A 20,887-nucleotide genomic window follows, 5' to 3' on the forward strand; every position below is an offset into this window, starting at 1 on the left:
TCCAGTCCCTTACTTTCTGGCCAGACTGCCTGAGGATAAGGACCTGTGCCACCATTACACTCTTGTGTCTGGCTTCTTTCACCTAATGTATTTTCATTGTTCATTCATTCATACTATGAAGTGTTAGCAGTACTTCAGTCTTTTTAATTCCCAAGTAGTATTCCATTGTATAGTCATGCCCTATTTTCTTAAACCGTTCAGCCCCCAAGAATCATCTTTGTTAAATTCTCATCAATTAGATGAATCTTAACTTGTCTCATTATTTTCATTTGAATGAATTAAGTGACCCATTAAAGTTTAACTCTTGGGGCTGGAGCGATAGCACAGTGGGTAGGGTGTTTGCCTTTATGCGGCTAACCGGGTTTGATTCTCAGCATCCCATATGGTCCCCCAAGCACCACCAGGAGTAATTCCTGAATGCAGAGCCAGGAGTAACCCCAAGTGCATCACTCGGTGTGACCCAAAAAGCATAAATAAAAAAATAAATAAAGTTTAACCCTTTTTTTTTTCTTTTGAGTCACACCTGGCAATGCACAGGGGTTACTCCTGGCTCTGCACTCAGGAATTACTCCTGGCGGTACTCAGGGGACCATATGGGATGCTGGGAATCAAACTTGGGTTGGCCGCATGCAAGGCAAATGCCCTACCTGCTGTGCTATTGCTCCAGCCCCAGTTGAACTCTTTTTAAAGTAATATGCTTATACTTACATTTTTCCTCCCATTTAATGTGTCTTTTCTACAGGGTTTGCTGTGTTCCTCCTGTACTTTGGGTGAATTTCAGTAGTTGGCTCCCCTGAAAGCCTCTGAGGGATCAGACTAGCTACTGCTCTTTACTTCCCTGTTGGGTGTCCATCAGCGGCAGGCGGTGAGAATGTGAGCAGTGAGGAGTGTCATGGGCAGAGCTGTGCAGAGCTGTATCTGCAGACGTGTGGGTTAGGAGAGGTGGGTGGAAGTGCTCAGATGGTGGAGGGTGGGCAGAGACTGCTGGGACCTGGGCGGAAGGGAGAGAAGTTGGATTCCAGTTCCATAAGAAGCCCCAGGAATAGCAATCAGGAAGTTTACCTCTCCTGAAATCTTGGGAGAGCAAGTGGGGGTCTGAAAAATGGGTTTGGACCTACTGATATGGCAGTGGGGTGGGGGCAGGTTAGCAGCACTGTAACGGTAGATACCGGCCAGCTCTACAGTACTTGGCAGCAGTAGCCCAAGAATCGCCAGATATATTCACTGTTGTAGCTCTTTTTATTTCACAGCTCATGTAAGTGTATATCTCTAGGGACAAACAGCCCTGGAAACAGAGTCTCTGCATCCAGAACCAAACCCAGTGCTGCTCTCCGCATCCCCACTTGCTTCCCCTCCCAACTCGCTCGTGATCATTCTCACTGTGGGGCCTCTGCCCCTGCTCTGCCGCTTGCCTCTCTCGCCAGGAACTGGTTGCTGCTCTGTGCTCTCCGTCACCTGCTAATTTGAATTGTTCATTGCGCAGTTAGGTGCTCTAAATCATTTTCTTTTTGCTGTTGGTTCAAGCATTCTGCCCCTTTATGTATTCCTTTCACTCTTCACACCAGCCTGTTCAGCCTGCCTTGATGTCAGTTTGTGCTGTTTTATATAGCTAAGCTTTTATGCAGTAACCAGCTCTGATATATATACACATACACGCACAAGGACGAGCTGTCCTTGTCCTTAGCTGTTTCTGTTATTTCTCTGGCTATACCCCAACTAAGAAAAAATTAAAATGACCAATTGAACCTTCTAGATTATCTTGCTGTCTTCCTCTCCATCCCATGTGGGGTGTGACGCCTCCCCTCCCCCGCCATCACTACCTCTGTAACATTGTCATACTGTGACATGTGTTTCTGGAGAGTGGTCAGGAGCTGCAGCTACGTATCAGTTCCCAGTTGGCGCTGTGTTAACACCATGGGGGGTAACAGTGGTACTCCTGAGAGTACTAACTTGTTCATTTTATGGTATTTTCAACTTAACCATTTTTTCAAAAAAATTAGGAAATAAACCCATTCTATTAATGTTCAGTTTTGTTTTAGGGCCACACATGTCAATGCTCAAGGGTTACTCCTGGCTCTACACTCAGGTGTCACTCCTGGTGGGCAATATAGGATGCTGGAGATTGAACCTGGGTTGGCCATGTGCAAGACAAGTGCCCTACCTTCTGTACTATTATCACAGCCTTGGAAATGAATCCATTCTAAGGAGAAGATCTGTATTCATAGTGTTTTCTTACTTTGATAAACTCAAAATTTTAATTAAAGTAATTACATGCATAATTTAAAAATTATTTTTAATCATTTAATTATATAATTTTATAATTTTTAATCATACAGGAACTGGAGAGATAATTCAGTTGTAGGAGGACATGCTTTGTATGTGAGGCCAGGGTTCTTTCCTGGTCTTGAATCCCTGAACACCTCTGGGAATGACCACTAAGTACCTTTGTGTATAGCCTTGAAGCTAAAATAGGAATAAAATCTTATAATAGCTTAGAATAGAAACTAACTCCCTCTTTTTATTTTTCTTTGTCCTTGACCTTTTCTCCATAAACAATTAACTTTAACATATCATAGCTATATCTTTTGATATTTTCATCTCTGTCCTTAAGTAATTGACCTTTACTCTATATTTATTAAATTCTTACATTGTTTTCTTCATACCACTTACAGTTGAGGAATTAGCACTGTTCATCCCACAGTTTATCTTTACAACATTGTTATATTTAATTGATATTCTAATTGAAGCAATAAACTCTGTTAATCACTACAGAATCAGATGTAGCCTATGATTTTTGTTTGTTTGTTTCTTTAGTTTGATGCTTTTTTGAGAATATGTAGTTACCTTTCTTGTCTTCTTAAAATTTCGCTGAAAGCACTGTATTTATTTCTTCTGTTCTTAAACTTTGATTTTTCTAGGCATTGTCCCTCTAGACTCTTTGCGTAGCAACCCACACCCTGGAGCGCCATATCCAGTCCCCTTTGGACAGTTGCTCTCCTTACTGCTGAAGACTTTTTTTTTTTTTTTTTGCCTAAATCTGGCCTTGATTTCTCTCGCAAGTTGTATCTACTGTTTTCTGCACCCTGTGTATTTCTCCTTTCTGGATTTTTATTATTTTGCCCAGTAATTCTTCATTGTTCCCAATCTGCTCCATTGGCATTTGTACAACATATAGACCAAGTGGGGCAAAGAGAAGGTCCCACCCCTTTTTTAAAGACTCTTGCAAATTGAAGAAACATTTTGAAACATTTAAAGAACCCTATTAATTTAAAATCTTCATGAGCAGTTTTCTGTTACCAATTATGCATTGGAATACCAAAATGAAAATGTTTTAGCGTCTCCTTGAACTTTGCTACAGTTCATGATTATTAACCAGACATGTGCCAACAGCATGGTAGATGTTGAATTAAGTCTAAATTTAAAGTTGATGTTTACTAAATAGTTGCCTTATTATTTCTGTCATATCAGCTTGCAGCTAAGGAAGATAGGATGGAGAAAGAGACAGAAGCCATGTTCACTCATTTTGTGGAGATGCCAGCTCTGGCCGCCAACTAGCATAGGTCGTTGTTTCTCTGTCAGCGTAAGGAAATGCTCACTTCCCTCCTGTGACTCTTGATATTTTACACTTAGCTCTGCTATAAGGAAAAGCCCAAGTCCTAGGTGTGATGAAGACTTCAGAAGTGTCAAAAATGCATCTGATACCACTGTGTTGCCTAATAGGATTACAGCATAATAAAAATCTTGTCTAGTAGAATATATAATTTATGTAATGGGAGACTAGTTTTTTTTTTTAAGACATAGCATAAAGTGAAATGAGTCAGAAAGAGAGGGACAGACATAGAAAGATTGCATTCATCTGGGGAATATAAAGTAACAAAATAGGAGGCTAATATCCAAGAATAGTTGAGATAAGTTACAAGAGGTTTACTTCATGGCTTGGAGGCCAGCTGCATGTGCTAGGGGAAATGGCAGCTCAGACAGAGAAGGGAACACCAAGTAAAGGGTGTTGGGAGGATCCTCCCAGGATGGGAGATGCATGCTGAAAGTAGACTATAGACCAAACATGTTTGCCACTCAATGCCTCATTTGCAAATCTTAGCAACCAAAAGGAGAGAGAGAACTTTTGTTCTGGGAATGCCCTGCTACAGAGGCTGGGTGGGGTGGGGAGAATGGGGTGGGAGTGGGAGGGCTACTGGGATCTTTGGTCATGGAGAATGGGCACTGGTGGAGGGATGGGTACTCGATCATTATATAACTGAAACCCAAGTACAAAAATTTGTAAGGTCAAAAACAAAACAAAAGAGAAATAGCATATGTGTACACACACACACACACACACACACAAACACTCACACACACACACCCTATTCAGAGATGCCCAGTCATCCCTTCATGTTGTAAGATTTTTCAGGTCTTGAATGAGAATAATTCTAAAACTAAACATTGTCAATGTCCAGGCACACTGTGGAATTCTGGCTAGCAAAGGATCAGGTAAAAAACTAGTTACACTTAACATATGATCCCACTACAACACAACTTGTTTCAAAGCACAAAAAATAATTCCTTTGGGGGGGTTCCTTCCCTTGAGAAAAAGGATGTAAGTACAGTAGTTTACAAGGTTTTCCAAGGCTGGGTGTTGCTGCGTGGAGGTGATATTGGAAGGGGAAAGTCTACATAGGCCATGCTGATGATTCCCTCTCGGGGACCTTTGGGGGACTGTTCTACAGAGTTGGTGCTGTGAGGGGTACAGAATGTTCTGAAGCCCTTCATTTGGAGTTCTCAGTAACTGAGGTAACTCCAAGAGGTATTAACTACTCTGGACCAGCCTGCACTCAAGCCTAATATCTTCTTCCAGGTCAGATAGTACCCTCAGGGCCAGAGATGCAGGGGCTTCAGTTCACAGAGGTTGTTTTTGGTTGTTGTTTGTTTTGTTTTTTACCACATCCAGTGGTATTCAGGGCTTACTTCTGGGTCTGTGCTCAGGGATCACTCTTGGCAGGTTTGGGAATCATATGGAGTACAGGGGTTTGAAGCTGGGTCAGCTTCATGCAGGACTACCTGCTATACTATACTCCACCTCCCCCCCGCACTCCCCACCCCCATGATTGGAAGTAACAGGCTGGCAAGCGCCTCTTTACTGCTACTGTGGGTGACCTCTGCGTATGGGGTGCAGTGGACACTGACAGCAGCTGCAGCACGGGTCAGCTAGGATGACTTGAGGGCAGCTGAACTAGCAGAGCAACACATGCTTGGGTTGCTGCTGAACTCCCAAGCATCCCTTCCTGGCTTAACAAGCACCTCTGGGGCCTGAGGCTGGAGCTGTTCCAGCATGCCCATGCAGAGAAGATGGAGACCAACTGGGACTTAGCTAAGGAAGAATAACACAAAAGACAACTGAACACTCCACCCCACCCCCATTATTTTTGCATGCCTAAGAGGGTTATTGTAAACAATGGGGAATTAGAAAATAAAATTAGCTTGCATGATTTCAGATGGGAACAGATGCTGCTTGCTTGATTTTTTTTTTAATTCCCACAAAAACCTCAAGCAGAGTTAATAATGTATGGAAATTAGGAACCATGTGTGCACTTTGCTTCGTAATGTTTTTATTAAGCAGCCAGTTGATTTAAAAATAACAGCACGACAATTGACATAATGGCAGGCATTGTGGTGTGTATGGAAACATTCTTTTCTAACATTCTGTGAGGTTTTTCCTTACACAAATTTTTTTTTAAGTTTTTGAAATTATCACATAATATAAATTATACCGTTGTAATTTGATAAACCAAGTTGTCCAGATATAAACCCCAGTTTTTTTTTTTAAATAGCTTAATGGGCGTGGGGTTTGTCTCAGTGGCTGGAAGCATCTGCCTCTCAAACTTGAGGTCTTGAGTGTTTTGATATTCAGTGTTGACCACAGGTAGTGAGTGTATTCCCATTAACTCAGCTGTCTTGGGTCCCAGAAGTACATCGCATGACTAATAGCTGTGGGAGAATCACTGTGATCCCTTGTGATCTCCATAGCAGCATGTGCATGAGTCTCCTATTTAAGGTACTTGAAAGTATGTGTGCAAGCACTATAACTATAGTGTGCAATCCCCAGTGAGCACGGTGGCCAAGTGAACAAACACCACAGTCAGCTGTGCAACCCCCTGAGCATCACAACCAGTAGTGTGCAAATCCCACAGTCAGGTGTGAGAGCTTAGTCATAGCAACAATGGAAAGAAAGAGGAAGCAAAAATAAAAAAAGATTAGTCAGCTAGGGACCTGGGAGATAGCTCTAGCAGAAGAGCACGTGTAAGTGTGAGCCCAGTAAGTGTGAGGTCCTGAGCTCAATTCCTAACCTTGAGTGCCCCCTAGAGCACCACTGGATATAGCCCCGGAGATTCCTGAGACCTCACCACTAAGATGAGTCCCTGGAACAGCCCTGGATCCCTCTTCACCCAATAAAAGCTACTTGATGTAGCTTCTCTTGAAAAATCAGTGAATCAACTGGAGATCCTCCAAATTCCAGTAGGCGGGGGTCACACCCACCACCTGGCCCCCTGGCGCCGTGTAATCCCATCAATGGCCAAGACTCAGAGACGATAAAATCCAGCTCCCGGAACCGCGCGGCCGCATTCGCAGCCGCGAGACATCTTATCAGGACATCTTTTTATGACATCTTATTATCTCATTCCTACTTTGGACAAACTTGCAGGCTATGGAATATAGCCTGCCCACAGGGCAGAGTCTGGCAAACTCCCCGTGGCGTACCAAATATGCCAAATACCAGTAACAATGATGGGTCTCATTCTCCCAAAAAGCTTTGAATATAATCTCAGGGCTAGGATGAAAGAGACGTTACTGGGGCCTGCTCGAGGCAATCGACGAATAAATCAACTGGAGATGGTAACCTTTGGAAATAGATCTCTACAGATTGTTTAGAATCCCTCCATGGATTCATACGTTTGACACATCAGTTGCTGATTGGGTTTGTCTCCTTTTCTCTTTCTGCAATACTGACTTGTAGCACTGTCCTCCCGTTGTTCATCTATTTGCTCGAGCAGGGCACCAGTAACGTCTCACAACAAATTATGAGACTTGTTGTTACTGTTTTTGGCATATTGAATACGTCATGGGTAGCTTGCCAGGCCTTTGCTGTGCGGGCGAGATAATCTCGGTAGCTTGCCAGGCTCTCCAAAAGGGGCAGAGGAATCAAACTTGGGTTAGCTGTGTTCAAGGCAAACACCCTACCCACTGTGCTATCACTCCAGCCCAGTGCTTACTTGTATGCAGCAGAAAGAAATAGCAGATCACAGACTTAGGGGCTTAGAATAGTTCAGAAGCTGTTCATGTTATGAAGGCAAAGTGAGTCGGTACGAAGTTGACACTAAGTCATAGGACTAGTAGGTAGATGTGTCCTTGCCTGTGTGCAGTGGGGCTTCCTCATTCTCTAAATGTCTACTACTAAAGGACACAACTTGTTTCAGTGAGTGTGCTGGCTCCTTTGGGCTTAGGGTATTGCCAGTAAATGGTGGTGCTATTACCTCCTGGCTTCGAGAACATGGTGGCACCCAGCATGGAGGCTCAGGGGGTCTAACTGGCTTAGCTTAACCCTGAGAAGACATATCACTACTCAGGATTTTTTGCATCCTCCAGCTTCTTGCACTTATATATTACCTTGAAATTACTCAACAAAACAAATAACTAGTGTCCGGACAGTTTAAGTGGCTTGACAGTCAGGCATTTTTTACTGGTGGTTAGAGTAATGGGGTCTTAGGAAAGAGAAGGAGCATTGTGGAAAGTTCTAAAGCTATTAGAGTTCACAAGATGACTGAGCAGTTTGGAGTGTTTTGCTCTCTAATTTTGCTCTTCTAAAGGAACCTGTCTAGGGATGCCCTTTCTTTTAGCATCCTGTCATTGCCATTTGTGCCCTGTGACATCTGCTGTGTCACAGGTGTGGACCAGCACCCTCAAGAGAAATCATCCCTTGTGATATTTTAAAACGTGATTGTAGAGGAGACATTTGATCTTTACAACTCGTCCATAAGACTTTACTTGGAATGTTTGCAAGGGATTGGTTGAAACAGAACTTTTCCATCTACACTATGTGCTATAAAAATTGCAGTAACTAACTTCATGGGGCCTGATTTTTTTCTCTCTCTTTTTTTTTTCTCTTTTCCTCTTTACTTTTTAATTAGATTTTGCTCATATGTGGACAGAACAGTCTGGCAGAAAGTAACCAGCCTTAAAATAGCTTAAGGCTAGAGTTGTACTTAATAAAACCCTAGCAAGAGTAGGCAGGGTTTGCTCCCCGAGGCCATTAGTGAACTCTCAAAACCCGTTTGTCTGCTCTGTGGGGAGCAGGGTTGATGGGAGGGGAGGTTGTCTCTTTGGAGATCTGGTGTTCCTCCCCTCCTGGCCACCACTGCTGCCTACAGGCTAGAGTCTCTAAGCTGACTCATATCTGTTGTGTTCAGAGCAATCTAGGAATAGTAAGTATCCGTCCTAAATCTCTTAGAATTCTAAAGGTGACAAATTTGCTATCGGAATCTAAGGGTCACTTATTTCTTGTGTATGAAGACAGATTTTTAAAAGAGCAGAAATTAAAATTTCAGATTTGAGAAAAGGAGTTATTATTATTTTGCCATCAACTGCAGTTTTTAAAAAGAAATAAAAAATTGTTTTTTGTGGGACTCATGAGAACAGAACAAAGGATATCTACAAAAAGACTGGGAATTTTTATGATCATTCTCCCAAATCATGCTGGAAACAAGTTGAAGATACCATCTCACTTTTTTGTTGTTGTTGTTGTTGATGTTGTTTTTTCTTTCTTGGGTCACACCTGGCATTGCACAGGAGTTACTCCTGGCTCATGCACTCAGGAATTACTCCTGGCGGTGCTCAGGGGACCATGTGGGATGCTGGGGATCGAGCTCAGGTCAGCTGTGTGCAAGTCAAACGCCCTACCCACTGCTCTATCTATTGCTCCAGCTCCACACATCTTTTTTTCTTTTTTTGCTTTTTGGGTCACACCTGGCGATGCACAGGGGCTAGTCCTGGATTATGCACTCAGGAATTATTCCTGGTGGCCCTTGGGGGACCATGTGAGATGCTGGGAATCGAATCCCGGTTAGCTGCATGCAAGGCAAACGCGCTACCCTCTATGCTATTGCTCCAGCCCCCATCTCACTTTTAAGAATAATCTTTCCATCAGGTGCCTGCCTACCAGTTTGTTTCATAGTGACTCACAAAGTAAGTGGTTTCCTAGAATCCTTTCAAAACTGCACTTAGCAACTAATGACCTGTTTACTTTGGATTTTTTGAGTGACAGGCAGGCTTGGTGTCAACAACAGACACACATCCGCTCAGCCAACTGCTTTAAACCAGTCTCTGTGACTGTTCCCAGTTGCAGAGCAGTGAACTTTGACTGATCTTCTCCTGGAGAAAGTAGAATCTAAAGGAATCCCAGAATCTAGCAGTACATGCAGTGCTAAGCACTGGTTATTCAGTAGGCTTTTCTCTGCCCTCATTAATGTCCATGGAGTGTAAAGGTACCCATTTCCCATTTTGTGTGTTGTGTTATCACATTGGGTCAGTGTTCACTGTGAAGGGATAAGTCTTTAGATGCTTCAGAAGTGTGCCATGCGGCTGTGAGTGAGCAGGGCAGGTAAGAATGACTCCTGGTTTATTTGGCACTTCATCTATCACAGGGGGTGTGCACAGCCACATTCTGATCTTGCAGTGTCCCGGGAAGTGCCCAGGCAGGGCTAGACTATCATTATAGAAAAGCACTCTGGGCATGGAGGATTAAATGGCTGCCTGAGAGCCTTTGTATTTCTGTATCCAGTGAATTGCTGCTCACTTAAGTGACAGATATTCTTACTGTAGAGGTAGGCCCCTCACCTCCGCTGCCATTTTCTTTTCTTACATGCCAGCCAAGAGCAATTTAGTAACTCTGTAAGCGCTTTTTGATTAACTGACATAAACAGAAGTTGGCACCTCCCTTCCCTTCAATTCTATTACTGTCATTATTCCAAACAAAACAGGCCTGTTTATACATCAACACACCTGCCTCTGCACTTATTCTCCAAGTGGTATGTATGCCACCAAGGCAGAAAGATGTAGATAGACTGTGGTCTTGCAGTATTTTATTATCAAGAAGCTTGAGCTGTGTTCGGACCAGTTTCTTTTTAATTTGGCAAAAGGGAGATGACCCAACATATTTTCACCAATGAGCACAAGTGCTAAGAAGGCTGACAACTTGACCAGCCATGTGCTGTAGGCAGAATGCTGTGCGCCCTCTGAGTTGGAGTGCGGGGCATGCCAGTACCTCCAGCTTCCTTTTTTTTTTTTTTTAAATGTGGCTCATAATAATACCCTTTATACATGTCAAGTGCTTGGAACAAGACTGGTATATTATAAGTGGGGGTTATTGCCAGTTATTTATCTGGTAGACAATCAGCCCCAGGAAGTCAGAGACTGCTTGGCTCCCACTGTGTCCCTCACACCTTGACTAGTTCATGACATGCAGCCAATGCTTACCAGAGAGCGGTTAGATAGATCAAGTTAGGAGATGAATCAAATGTGGCTCTTTGGGAAGACTGGAGTTTGGGGGCAGAAACCTAGAGTTTAGACCTATCTAAGTCATTGTTACGCTGTGAAATCTTATGCAAATCCTATCATCTACTGAATAGCCACTGTTTTCTTTATTTCAGCCAGCATGTTCTGAGATATTTTTGGTTCAGATGCAATAATTACAAACCTATCCAAGTATATTTTCAACAATAAGAAGCTTTGATGGCTTTCATTAGGACAGTGGATTTATTCAATACTGCCCTGCAAGGCTCTCAGAGGTGTCTGTTTAGCTGTGGAGACCCACCTCACTTGGAGAGCTCCCTTCTTTGACCAGTAACTCCTTGCATCTGTGTTCATTTGGGAGGAAACCTTTCTCTGAAGCGTCCTTGCAGCCCCCTCAAGTCCCTTGACTTTCATTTCCAGCACAGATCCTCATAATATCAGGATCAACTTTGCTGCCTCAGTAGTAGTAGCTGCTTGTCCAGAGGGATGGAGGAAGAAGCTAAAAGGAGACTCTAGCTACGGTGGAGGCAGTGAAGGGTATTTTCTCCTTGGGATATTGATGGTAAACAGCTGTCGGTGTTTTCAGAGCACACAGGATGACATAGGTGCAAGAGAAAATGCAGGTGACTATATATCCCAATGACACTACATTTGTCAGGAGTCAGGTTTTAAAAACAATGGAATGCCGCATTCCCTGATGCAGCCACTGTCTCCACTATGTCTTATTATCCTCTACATAGTATTTCATTCATTTTGCCACCTACCCAGTCTCTCAGGTTGGTAGGCCCTGTAGGAGTGTCTTGTAATAACCACATTTGACATTTGACTAGCTTATTATTACATTATTCAAGTAAGAGCATGGCCATTTAATTAAAAAGGAAATCCTTTATTTTGTCCATGGATTTAGTCACATGTTGGGGAAGCTTGGATCTCATTATTTCAGTCCCGTTGCCGAGAACCTTGTTGAGAGAAATCAGCTGACAGGAGGATTGTTCCCTGGCCTCTGTTGTGTCTGCCAGAACTGCCTCTGGCTTGTGGATTTTCTCTAAGGCACTAGAACCAGGATGTTTGGACGCTGTCTCCTCTGCATTTTGGATACTCTCATCTGTTGATACAAAAGTAAGCAAATAAAAGCGTTGGTGTTTTCCATTATATGTTTACAGGGTTTTTAGTAGTATATAGTCTTCTTGACATATATCTTCCAGTTAATTTGAAATATACTGACACTCTATACAAGCCCATATGTAGTATCAATTTCATTTTTCAAATTTCTCATTTTTTTCCTGAAAAAAATCCAACTCCTTTCTTGTCTTGAGATGTAAATACCACATTTTGGCTACATTAGATTCCACATTTTCCAAGAAAAGGCTAAGTTCACAGTGTTCTCACAGAGAACTTTATTCTGAGGCATCTGGCCATATACTCTTGGGGTTGTTTTAAGATAAATAATTTAAAAGAATAATCATTATATAGTTTATAGGAACCTGGGGTATGCCTGTCACTTAAATAATGGCTGCATGTGATTTGCAAGCTTGGTTCACAGTAGTAGAGGATGGGGTGGGGTCGAAGGTCAAACTGGGCATTTGTGTGGTTTTGCACTCCCCGTTGCTGTTGCCTCTGTTGGGAGTTGGTGGAAAATCATATGAGTGCCACAGGGACCTTGGCACCTGCAGAGCGGCTCATTTGGGGAATTACTCTCCATCACCCTCCCAGGATCTGGCTCCTCACCAGTGGTAATGAGTACAAAGGTACTTGTAGGTTGGGTCACAAACAGACTTTTCCAGGAGATTTTTTTTTTTTGCTTTTTGGGTCACACCCGGTCATGCACAGGGGTTACTCCTGCCTCATGCACTCTGGAGTTACTCCTGGAGGTGCTCGGGGGACCATATGGGATGCTGGGAATCGAACCTGGATCGGCCGTGTGCAAGGCAAATGCCCTACCCGCAGTGCTATCGCTCCAGCCCCCCTTTCCAGCAGATTGAATCTTAGTAGAGAGGCAAAAGAGGCAAAATTTGGTTTACTTTTAACTTATTGGTGACAGAATTTTTATCCTTCCCTCTTGGGAAACTGTGGAGAGACTTGAAAATAAATATCAGGAGGCTGGAGTGACTGTACAGCAGGTAGGGATTTATTTACCTTGCACCAGGGTTTGATCCCTGGCATGCCGTTTGGTCCCCTAAGCATCAACAGGAGTAATCCTAAGTGTAGAGCCAGGAGTAATCCCTGAATATCACCAGGTGTGGCCCAGGTCTACTCCCATGCCCCTCCAAAAAAGAAAAGAAAGAAAAGAATAATCTACTTTTTCCTCAGTGTCTTACATAAAGCAGGTCCGTGCATGTACAAAAGTATATACGGACACTGCCATCATGTAAACTGCTGGCAGCAGAAGAATACTTATTATAATTACTGTAGAACAATCTTAATTTCTTGGATTTTATGAGTCAGGAATATAACAAACAAAAATAAGGAACTGGGAGGTAGTTCGTTGGTCAGGGACACATAGTTGGAATTGTGTCACAGTGGGACCAGAGCTTGCACCCGTGGTGGCTCTAAGCCCTGCTGGGGGGCAGGGGTGGGTGCCAGGGTAGTCCTAGGTGCCTCCATGTCTCCTGGCCATTGGCACTGAGCCCATGGCCTGGGTGGCAGAGGGTCACCCTTGTGTCCCAGTCCCATAAGCATTGCTCTGGAGTCTCCCCCAAAACACAAAGCAACAAATAAATTAGATGCCAGCTTTATATTTTTCAAGATCATTTTAAAAATTGGGAAGAGATTATGGGTGTTAACTAGATTTACTCTATGATAATGCAGTATATATACAAACATTAAAATTGTAATTTAATTTAAGTTTTTAATTTAATGTTGTATACCTGAAACTAACATGTCACTTATATTGCCATACATTTTTCTAAGTAGTGGGAAAATACATCTAAAATTTACATCTGAAATTTACCAACTACTTGTATAGTTTAGTAATGGTGTGTACGTGCACATTATTGTGCTATCCAAATCATTTTCCAAAAGAGTTAGGCAGGACTTCTGTCTACTGCACTCTATTATTTCATAAAAGAAGTAGCATTTAGACACCAGTAGGGAAGCAAGAAGGAACACAGGCTGTCATCTTAGATGCAGAAAATTCCTTCTTATCTGTGTTAGAATAGTAAAGAGAAAAGTTACTGTCCATGGACAAATCATGGTGCAGAGAATAGTAAGGATTGCCTTGTAGCCTCTACCCAGATTTAAAAGTGCTAACCTTTATCACCTTGGCATGCTCTCCTGTTCAAAGTGCCCGTGCCAAGCTGTTTGCTGTTAGGCTACGGCAGAATGAATGGCTTGTGCCAGGACGAAACCAGCTGTATCAGTACCTGGTTCAGTAACTGATACTTTTGCGCAGTCAGACTGTTGACGAGGAAAACTGTGTGTTGGTTTGCATCCTGGCACACACATCTTATTGCCCAAGTAAGTTTAGTAGTAAACTGTAGCATTCACATCCTCACACTAGTCAGCAGCCCTGATGAAGTTCTGATTTTGTTTTGTTTCTTTGTCTTATGTTTGTTTTTGGTCTACACCCAGCAGTGCTCAGGGCTTAAACCTGGCTCTGGGGATCAGTCCTGGCGATGCTTGGAGCCTGGGAGTAGGGGGCACTGTATGGGGTGCTGGGGATCAAACCAGAGTCAGCTGTGCTGCATGCAAGACCAGCACCTTACCCACTGTACTATCTCTCTGGTCCCCTAGTTTTGTTCTTAAGAAGTTAACATTGACTATTATAGTTAAAACCTACATAATAGTCATTTCTCTGTGATTTCATTCTCTTTCTTCCCCAAATTAACTATAGTATGTTGTGGTTGGTTTATGTTCTTCTGGATCATACTTAACTGTATGAGCTCAATGTATACTATTGTCTGTATAAATGGAATCCTATAAAAAAATTTCTGAAATAATTTGGTTCACATGACACGATGTAAAGACATTTATTTTGATACATGTAATTATAGTATGTGTGTGACTATATGCCACATTATTCTTTTATCTGTTCTCATGTTAATGAACATTTGGTTTTTTCTGAGTGCTATCCAGTTCACATACCTAGGAGCCGTTCTGTGCACACAGGAGGGAGTTAATCTGGGAGATCAGTTACTGGATCAAAGGCATAATGATGTCTTCATTCACAAAATATTGCTAGCATTAACCAAATTAGTTGTTTTCTACAGTTTTTTTTTGATTAACAGGGACTGGAAAAATATTATGAAGTCACCCATTAGTAAATTTGATTTTCTGCACTAAATATATAGCTAGCGCTGATGGTTGATCTCACAGGATCTCTCTAATATGGCAGGCTGGCTAGTGTCTCATTTCTGTTTCTTTGAATGTGGGGTAAGGACCAAGAGAGAAACCAGCCATTTCATTGTTTTCACTTTTCCTTGTGAACTGTTTGTAGACTTGGTCTGGGAGGCAGATGAAAATGGATGTTTCTCTGTTTTGTCTTCGTTACAAGTATTTACTTACTTGTTCCAAGAGAATCCCATGGGTCTCAATGGTCAATCTTTTCCTACACGGTTCTCCGCAGGCCTTGCTGGAGTGGCCTTGCTGTTGTTGCTGGGACTTTCTGAGTTTGTTCACCCAGGCCTAGCCTGTGGTTTCTTTGAACGTTTGTGGGAGAAGTGGATCCATGTTCCTTTGGTGTTGGAGGTCAGAGTTGTGTACCCCAGCTGACCTGAAGGAAATCAGAGAAGCTTCATGGCAGACTGTCTGTTTGCATGTAGCCACCGTGCAGCTTGCTAAGAGCATTAAGTTTTAAGCTGTAGGTGAGTCAGCCTTCAGTCTTTGAGAAAATATCTGAATGTGTGGGCCACTTACTTGCGAACGCTTACAAACATGATCGCCACTTACTACCTGTATTGCAAACCATAACACCCCAAAGGAGAGAGAGTAAAAGGGAATGTGCCTGCCATAGAGGTGGCAGGGCGGGGGATGGGGTAAGGGTGGCGGGAGGAATACTGGGAACAGTGGTGATGAAGAATGGGCACAGGTGGAGGGATGGGTCCTCGACCATTGTGTGACTGAAATGTAATCATGAAAGTTTCTAAGTCTGTAACTGCATCTCACAGTGATTTATTTAAAAAACTAATAATAAATAAAAACATTTTAAAAAATAAAAAAAATGTGCTAGTACTTTCTTCACAGCCTTATTAGTTATCTTCAGCGATAGTAGAGTGTTTTGATGACTCTTTAGAAAACACTAAGTGGGAAGACAACTTGGTGAAAAAGATATAGAGACATCAAAGGAAAAATAACTGATTAACAGCCATTTCATTTATTGGCTCTTGTAAATATGTCAGAGGCTTTTAGTTGCCCATTCCCAATATGACATGGCAAGTCAAATTATAAATAGGATAAATCTAAGAGAGATTATGAGTAATCTGTGCTAATGGATCAGGTACCAGCCTAATTTTGTATGTAATTTGGCACAGTGGGAACACTGTGATGCAGAAGGATATCAGGAAAAAGACATTTTTTTTGGGTGTTGCCACCTGTGAACTAATTCCGTGTTTTGCATATGTAATAATTCCTTCTTTCTCTCTCCCCTCTTTCACATTTTTTTTTTATCAGCTTTCAAAGCTTGAAAAACAACAGCAGAGAAAAGAAAAAAACAGAGCCAAAGGGCCTTCTGAATCCAGCAAAGAACGAAATGTGGCTCGGAAGGAAGATCGGAGCGCGAGCAGCGGGGCCGAGGGCGACGTCTCCTCTGAGCGGGAGCCGTAGCCGAGGAACTGGGGCCAAGGTAGGAGCTTCACCACCCTACATAGTGATTAGAGGACAGAGTAGCTTTTGAAGCTTTTTTATTTATGATCAAATTTGTGGGCATCTTTCCATTCTTCTTTAAACCTGCTGCCTTTCAGGAGAGCAAAGTTGGCATGTAAATGGTCCTGGGGAGGCGTGTGGTGCCAGGATTGGTCCCTTGGCCTCACACGTGCTAAGCATATGTGGTGCCATTTGAGCCATATCCCTGGCTCCGAGTCACTGTGTTTTATTTTGTTTTATCACTACAGGGAGATGACAGAACCGTGTTTACTGATCTTGTTTTATCTCATACACTCACTTGGAGCTGAAGTAGGATCAGGGAAGTTCTTTCCCATCCAGCCTCATTTGTCCCACACACAGCCCCCTCTTCTCTCTTGGTCTTCATGCTCTGGCCTGAAGCCATTAATTTTTATTCATGAATTAGAACAGTTGGTGTGAGTTACAGAGAGTCTGTTGAAATGTGGTATTTGAACTGTGGTATTTGGTGTTAAATAATGTTAAATATTCATGAGTACACAATAACATTTTATGTGGCATTTATATCACATAAAACTTTCATCCCTACTTCTTCCAAAATGTTGTGATGATATGCTTATGTCAGGCCAGTTTTGTCATCCCAAATATTCAAAGAGCTGAATCTGAGAGGTTGAAATGTGCTCCAGAAAAAAAAAAAAGATAGTACACAGAGAGTTGCTCTTGATGCTAGTTTTGTAATTATGCTAATCAAGTGGGCTGAGCTGTAACTCTCTTCTTTTTTCCATCCCATCAGATTTGGTGTGACAGTGAGTAAGTTATACAATTTCTGCTTCCTTAGATTTTCAATTAACTTAATGAGTAGACCTTATCCCTTTCCTAGTGGAGTGTTTGGAGTCAGCAGGTGAAGCTGTCTGCCCAGTCACTGTTCTGCAGGAGGAGGGAGGAGAGGTTGGTGGAAGGATGCTGCTCCTTGATCTGTGGAACTTCTTTCCAAGCTTCTCCTCTCTCCAGGGAGTGTGCTGGAGCCACCATCTCAGCACTTCCTCCTGAACCAGAACAAAGAACTGGCGAATCCGTAGGTCACGTTTTTCTTCTGGGGTGAGAGTGGTTGCACACTCATCAGTGCTCAGAGTTTACTCCTGTCTCTGTGCTCAGGGATCACTCCTGGGGTTCCTGGGATACCATATGAAGTGTTAGAGATTGAATCCAGGTTGGCTGCTTGCAAGGCAATTGGCGCTACCTGTTGTATCAGCACTTTTGCCCGTAGGCCAGGTTTTCATGGTGATTGAATACTGAGTATTCAAAGAGACTGGATACTTTTTTTTTTCTTTTTCTTTTTGGGTCACACCTGTCGATGCTCAGGGGTTACTCCTGGCTCATGCACTCAGGAATTTCTCCCTGCGGTGCTCTGGAGACCATATGGGATGCTGGAAATCGAACCCGGGTCAGCTGCATGCAAGGCAAACACACTACCTGCTGTGCTATCGTTCCAGCCTCGAGACTGGTTACTTCTTATTCCTGCTCTGTCTTCATAAGTTTTCACTCTCTAGGTGCTATTCAGACACAACACTGTCTTTTCCTTTGTAGTTTTAATATTATGAATTACAGCCTATTCCCTAGTGAGTTGGAACCTTATATGTTTTAGAAATCAAATTTTTTGAGACTGCCTTGTACATGGAGAACCCTGGTTTGATCTCTGTTACCACATATCTTTCTCCAGCACGGGCAGGAGTGATCCCTGAACACAGAGCCAGGAGTAATCCCCAAGAAAAGCCAGTTATGGCTTCCAACCCTCTGTGCCCACCACCCATATAAAATTTTCAGACTCCCATGATGAAGTCAATGAGTAGAAGAGCTCAGGCCAAGGAGATAACTCAAGGGAGCTTGTCTGGCATGCAAGAGGCCCCAAGTATGACCTATAGCACTGCATAGCCCTTGAATACTAGTGAGAATGGTCCCTAGGTCCCCTGAGTACTAGTTGGGAGACCCTCCATAAGAACGGTATAAATACAAATATAAGCACCCCTCTTTCATTAACCCATTAACCAAACCCAGCTTATCAATTTAAACACACACACACACACACACACACAAATTCAAATATGTCTTGGAACTTTCAGAATGGCTTTAAAAATTGTCATGTCACATAATTAATTTCTTTCTTGATTATTTTATTAGCCTGCTAATATGGTTTATAAATTTAATGTCTTCATGTTTGCTTTGACTATTTCTGGTCAGTTTCTTAGTTAAGATCTTGGCAGGCAGACCTCGGCTCTGTGTACTGAGGGTTATTAAGTTTTAGATCACTGCAAAACAGAGCTTTCCATTTGTGCTGCATTTGGCCTAAATAATTCCAGGAGACAGTACAGTGGGCAACGTGAGACTGCTTTTGCCATTAGAATGGTCAAGAAAACACTCGAGGGCCCATGTGTGGAGAAAGCTGGTGCTGGTGGTGGACCCTGGGTGATTTATGTTAAGTGGGGAGGAGACAGGCAGAGGCCTCGAGAAGGACATCTGCTGCTTTCTCTCTACCCGCCCCTGCCACCTGGAAACAGCTGGGAACCTAAGTCTGAGAAGATTCTGCTATAAGTCTTGCGCTTTGCAGAAAAGGGGTCATTCCTAGGCCTTTGGGTCCATTGCCTTTCAGAAAAGAATTCCAGAAAGAGCAGTTAAGTAAAAACAGGTTCTTTGTAGAAATTTTGAGGAAGGGAAAGAACAGGGGTGGGTGTTGGAGTGGGGAGGAGGACGGGAGGAGGGAGAGGGAGAGAACCCAGGGTTCTTCGGAGTAGAGTGAGAGCCCCAGTACCCAGTACTAAGTTTTTTTTCCTCAGCTGCCCCACCCCTGGGGTTTTATATCTAGGTTAGAGTCATTTGCTAGGGTGTTTGCCAAGGGGAAGGGTTTGGAGCAGTTGATAACAGTTTTCTTTGATATTCCTTCCCTAGCCTTTATTCCTACTGCAGTCTCTCAGATGGAGGGTCCAGCATTCTCTGGGCCTGAAGTAGCTCCAGGTCTTCTCAGACCTTAGTTCTGGCGGTTCCTGGCAACCTTAGGGCTAGTTGGTTTTTGTTACTTCCAGGAACTCATTGCCTTGTGTGGTCCTTTGTCCTACCTACCTGCTTGCCTGCTTCAAAGAGAGAGTAAGTATGTTATAGAGCATTTGAGACAGTACCTTTATAGTGCAAAAAGAGCAGGAAGTAAAGTGGTCATTTCTTTCCATTGTCTCCTGAGTTTAAGAGGCAAAGCTCCTCAAAGACTTGTGTGTTTCTATTTTTTGCCATTTGGAAATTGGTGAAAAATTATAAGCTTTTAATTGTATTTATTCTTAGAGTAATATAGATTGGGTAACAACACAGAATTTGGAATAAATGATGCTGTTGCTGTATCAGCCACCCCAAAGAGCTGGACGGAGAGGGGGCTGTAGCAATGGAGGGAGGGAGTTGAGGGGTACAGTGTTAGGAAAGACAGACAAATGTGGTTTCCTTCTCTTCACCCTGTGCACTGCAGCATTATTGGAATTCTAGGAAGGGGAGAGGGTGGAAACCCTGCTGTGCAGGAGGAAAGTGGGAGAAAAACCTGAGAGTTGTGAGTCAGTGAGTTGCGAGTCAGTGGAGAGGGCAGCCAAGGGCCATGCCTGGCGTCTGGCCGTCTCCCTGTTCCATCAGGATTACCTGGGGTGGGGGTTGCTCTGCTAGAAGCCCGTAGCCTGTGCTTTGGTCCTATTGGGAATTCTGGTGGGAGAATGCGGTGGCTCCAAGTCCCCAGGAGGCTTCTGCAGCTGAAGAGGAGGGGCAGCAAGCAAGGCGAGACTCTGGAGGGGAAGGAGTGCTGTGATGGCCCAATCTGCTCTGTTAGCATAAAGAGAAGAGTGGGGGGGGGGGAGGGGGGGAGATGTCTGTTGACTACCTGTCAGTCCTGCAGGGAGAGCTGAGATGCTGCTGCCCTGGTCTGGGAAGGTGCAGCCTCACCCAGGAATCTGCAGGGTGGGGGTGGCAGTATGACCTGAGTCTTCTGTGGCACCAATAGTCTCTCCATGACTCTGCCATCCCCCTTTTGGCTTCCTGGATAAGACTTGAGTGATCTGTAAGACTGGTGAGAGCTAGTAAGGTGAGGCCTGGTCAGCCAGGAGGTTGGAGTTCCCCTGGCACCTGAGCAAAAGCTCCTTAGTAACCTGTACCAGAGCCCAAGTGCAAAGCTGCACCAGCCACCCAGCCACCCAGCCTCAGTGCCCTCTTGGGAGAGAGCTGCTTCACACCAGAACAAGTTACTGTGTATTCACTATTTCCTGTTGCTCCTCAGCAGGGTGGAGGCCTGCAAGAGAGTTTGGATGAGCCCATGGAAATGCAGAAGCCACTGTTTTTTTGGCACCTTTATATATTACCATCTGTGTTTTTGACTAAGTGCATTTGTTTATTGACAGTTTAAACTGGAATTAGTCATTCTAGAGATAGTAGAGGCATGGTAGCTGGTGCTGATTTGGTAGAGATGTAAGTGAGGGGCCCTCTGAACCTTCATGCTTGATGCAGGAGAACTAGCCATGGACTAGGGAGT

General features: G+C 43.4%; 1 protein-coding gene across 2 annotated transcripts in view; it reads left to right on the top strand.

The window, feature by feature from the left end:
* DTD1 (D-aminoacyl-tRNA deacylase 1) overlaps window positions 1-20,887 on the top strand; it is a 191,876-nt gene that overhangs the window by 155,421 nt on the left and 15,568 nt on the right. Inside the window, exon 5 of one of the 2 annotated variants that reach the window (XM_056121743.1) lies at window positions 16,171-16,342. The exons of the other annotated variant lie outside the window; for it this stretch is intronic. Within the exon in view, the coding sequence (XP_055977718.1) occupies window positions 16,171-16,323 (153 nt within the window). The 3' untranslated portion in view covers window positions 16,324-16,342. The remainder of the gene's footprint in view (window positions 1-16,170; window positions 16,343-20,887) is intronic. 2 annotated transcript variants of the gene reach the window in all.

Source organism: Sorex fumeus, unplaced genomic scaffold (assembly GCF_029834395.1).
Source record: "Sorex fumeus unplaced genomic scaffold, SorFum_2.1 ptg000044l, whole genome shotgun sequence".
In the NCBI taxonomy this organism is placed as follows: domain Eukaryota; kingdom Metazoa; phylum Chordata; class Mammalia; order Eulipotyphla; family Soricidae; genus Sorex; species Sorex fumeus.